At 43.6% G+C, this 3,502-nt stretch overlaps 1 protein-coding gene across 1 annotated transcript in view; it reads right to left on the bottom strand.

Moving 5' to 3' along the window:
- RNF217 (ring finger protein 217) overlaps positions 1 to 3,223 on the bottom strand; it is a gene marked incomplete at its 3' end in the record, with an annotated part of 8,792 nt that extends 5,569 nt beyond the window's left edge. Inside the window, exons 1-2 of the mRNA XM_010173058.2 lie at positions 3,128 to 3,223; positions 2,100 to 2,333 (exon numbers count right to left, since the gene is read on the bottom strand). Coding sequence (XP_010171360.2) covers positions 2,100 to 2,333; positions 3,128 to 3,223 — 330 coding nt within the window. The remainder of the gene's footprint in view (positions 1 to 2,099; positions 2,334 to 3,127) is intronic.
- Positions 3,224 to 3,502: the final 279 nt, after the last annotated feature.

Consider the following 3,502-nt stretch of genomic DNA (forward strand, 5'->3'; position numbering starts at 1 on the left):
CAAAGGTACTGTTGGATTTTACAGTGTTTTCCTGTTGCATAGGAGTGAGGGTACTGGCACTGAGCCCTCGCGTGCAGTGATCCTACTAGTAGGCTTGTGCGTAGACTTTCCCCACGCATGACTCTGTTCTGAAGGAAGCACTTCCAGTGCTGGTGCAGAATTCCTCTGGTGCAATTGCTGTTTATATTGCTTGCATGTGAATATGCGAGTCTCCCAGTCTCCAGCCAGATGTCTCCTATGCTATATGCAGAAGAAAATTAGTCTGTACCTCCAAAGAGCCTATAATTCAAGGTAAAGTCAAGTTACCGAGCAAATAATCACATAAGAATCTAAAAAAATTGAGATAATAATGGTCCACAGCTACATGTGTATGTAATTACTCACATATACACAACTGTACATATAGCCTTCCTTTTAAACCTTATCCCTGCAGCAAAACCTTTTCTTGTGCTAAGCTTAAATTAAGTCACTAAAACTGCACCTATGCCAGAAAACAGCACAGGCTCAGGGACTAGGCTGAAGCCCTGGACTATGATTGCCCATGCTGTTTGCTAGCACTCTCCTAATTACATTTCTGACCAGCATCAACCAGACATTCTTCCAGGCAACACCTGGCCACAGAACAAAGGACACATTTTGCCAGACTCTGTTCCCAGGAGGAGCCTTGAGCTCTGCAGATCAGAGCTACACATAATGCATCACCACAGGACCAGGGAACTGCTTCTGGCTTGCACTATTTTCTTGCCTCACACAGCCACCCATTCCTTCTGATCACGATTTGTAGGGAAGCAGTGGAAACATTTTAACTGTAGCATTTTAACTCATCAAAGAGCACTGGTGGGCAAAACGACTCATTTTGTGCCTTGAGGAACATTCTCAGAGTTGGCATCCCATGATAAAACAGCTGCACTGCCTGTGACCCACATGGGTAGGACAGTAACAGCCTCTGGCACCTTAAGAGAGGCTTCTTCAGAAGCGTTACAACACCTCACCTACCCTGGACCGCATGTCCTGCCTACACCAGAGGGAACGCTGAGCGGATGGCTGAAGGAGAACGGCTGTGGGCGGAAGGAATTTTACCTGCAGTTTCAAATTTCTCCACCTTCATGTAAGATGCCAAAAATCTGAAAATGTTGAGTCCAACAGACATTCTGGTATATAATTCATGCACTGCATAGATACACATAAGTAGCTCATAACTCATTAGCTTTACCAAAGTTTCAACTCCACTGGATATACAACCTTCTACCTTTTAATCTCCACACTGGGCTGAATTTTACGCTGTGTAATTAGGGCTATCTAAACAGTCATCTAAACTCTTGCTGAGTGGAACTGGTTTGTCCAGGAAAGGCCAGCTCAATCATGAAATTAACCACAACAAGTCTAATAACCGGATGGAAAACTAACACAGAGCATGATGCTGCAGACAGAACCTCCATCTTCCAGAACGGAGATGGATCTTCAGCAGCTCAAAGCTTCTTCTAGTTGTAATCTCTTGCTTTTTATCTTTGACTGAAATCACAGTATAAGCAAACCTTCTACTAAAATAAATGCTGTAAAAAAGTGTTTTTTTTCCTGTTTCTCAAGTTTTCTGTATTGCGAGTGATGAGACTAGAGCATTGTATAACCTCTAGTAAAAGACTGAAGAAATCAAAACCAAGAAGTGGGACAGACAAAAGCTCTAGTTCTAAGGAATGAGCAAGCCAAGAGCCTAAATAACCAGAATTCACGTGCTCAGAGTTTCAGGGAAAACTTATCTTTCCTGGAGTTCTGTGCCTAAAATTCAGTTATAGTGATAACTTCCCTTCCCCAGTCTCTTCTGATCATGATCATATTGTTTGCATATTAGAGAGAAAACACTCTTTAAATTGTGTGTCTGGACAAAATTATGCCACCTGCCAAAGAAATAAGGACTAAAGTTCAACTGCTTGAACTGTTAGAAATAATTAAGTGTTAATCAATGATGTACTACGTATTTGTACTCCTCATCATAGCCTGCACACAGCCCCAGTGATGCAAGAAAGCTCATTTAATGCCCACCAAATGCTGTCTTACTTTTGTGGCGTCATCTAACCCAGGGCCCTGGCAAGCATGCTCACTTTGTATTTGTTCTCCAATTTGGCAGGGGTAGGAATGTGGCCTCTCCTCCGGAAGGTTGTAAAGTGCTTGCACTGAGGGCATGGCTTGGTGCTGGAGTCAATGCGGCTGAGTTCCAGGAAATATTTATACTTGATGATGTCGTCGTGGGGCAGGTTATAGAGGACAGTTGTTTCATCCAGGTGTTCGCTGCACTCTGTGATTGGGCATTTTATATCCGCTTGTCCCAGCTGCACCTGTATATGAAAAAAACCCAGAAGAGCTGTATGACCTTTTGCTTGGAAAAGGTAAGCAAGCATTTATGAATTCTATGAGGAATTTTAATTTCAAGTACTGTAACAATCTACAGACTTTCAAGCATATCTTATTAAAAATATTTTGACTTAGTCCAAGCATACTGCATTTTTTCCAGATAATATTTTCAAATCCAAATAGAAAAGCTAATTACCTTCATGACAACTGCAGTTATTAAATGTATAGTCTCAGCATATGTATCATGTCTATGTACTCTCCAAAACCAAAACACGAGTCCTAACTAGCAGCACCCACCCAGCACTCCATGCTTTATGTGTAATGGTCAGCACTCTGCTATCATGGTTCATGCAGGCTGTGAGAAAGCAGGTAGTGGCAACATTTGTATACTGTTCCACTGCAAAACGTGCTGGGAACCACAGCGCAGAGAAATTACAGTCAATTTAAGATCCATCAGGGTCCAGTAGCTCTGACTCAGTGCTAGCCTTGAGCTGGTTCCTGCTCAGCAAGCTCAGTGCCTCTGCAGTCTGCTTCCAAGAGGCTCCTTATGTGCCGCATTGCATACGCAGAAAGTGTCAGCTGAGCCTGCGGCTGATTAAGCTAATAAATTTTCGTAGAACTCAAGAGTTAGAGTTTAAAAACAACCCCTAAAAACCCAAGAAAAAACCCTTAAAAAAACCCCTAAAAAGATGACCACACAGAAACAAGATCAAGGGCTGAAACTGTTACTGATCTAATGAGCCCTGATGGTCTCAAGCTGATCCATATGGTCAGATACCCACAAGGCATTTCCAGAGCTCCTGGATCCGAGAACAGCGCCGGACCCAGGGCTGCACCCTTCACGCTTGGCAGGCTTTAGCTGCTCACGCTCCATGCCAACCCAGCAGATCCTACTTGGGCTGGGAATAGCAGAGTGTGTCTGTTTGGCACTGAGCCCAAGTCGATAAACCCTGCTCGATCCTGAGAGTCTGCAAGGACCCGGCTTCAGCACGTTTGCATCTGCCTCAAGTCATCTTGAATGAATGAGTGTTGACTGTACAAGCAGAGCTGACCATCAGCCCAACTCCTTCCTTACTGACTATCTCCATGGAGAGGGAAAGGGGTTTAATAGTGTAACCAGCATCTCTTTCTAGGAATTACTGCTTCAGGGTTG

Source organism: Antrostomus carolinensis, unplaced genomic scaffold (genome assembly GCF_000700745.2).
Source record: "Antrostomus carolinensis isolate BGI_N321 unplaced genomic scaffold, ASM70074v2 scaffold10478, whole genome shotgun sequence".
Classification (NCBI taxonomy): domain Eukaryota; kingdom Metazoa; phylum Chordata; class Aves; order Caprimulgiformes; family Caprimulgidae; genus Antrostomus; species Antrostomus carolinensis.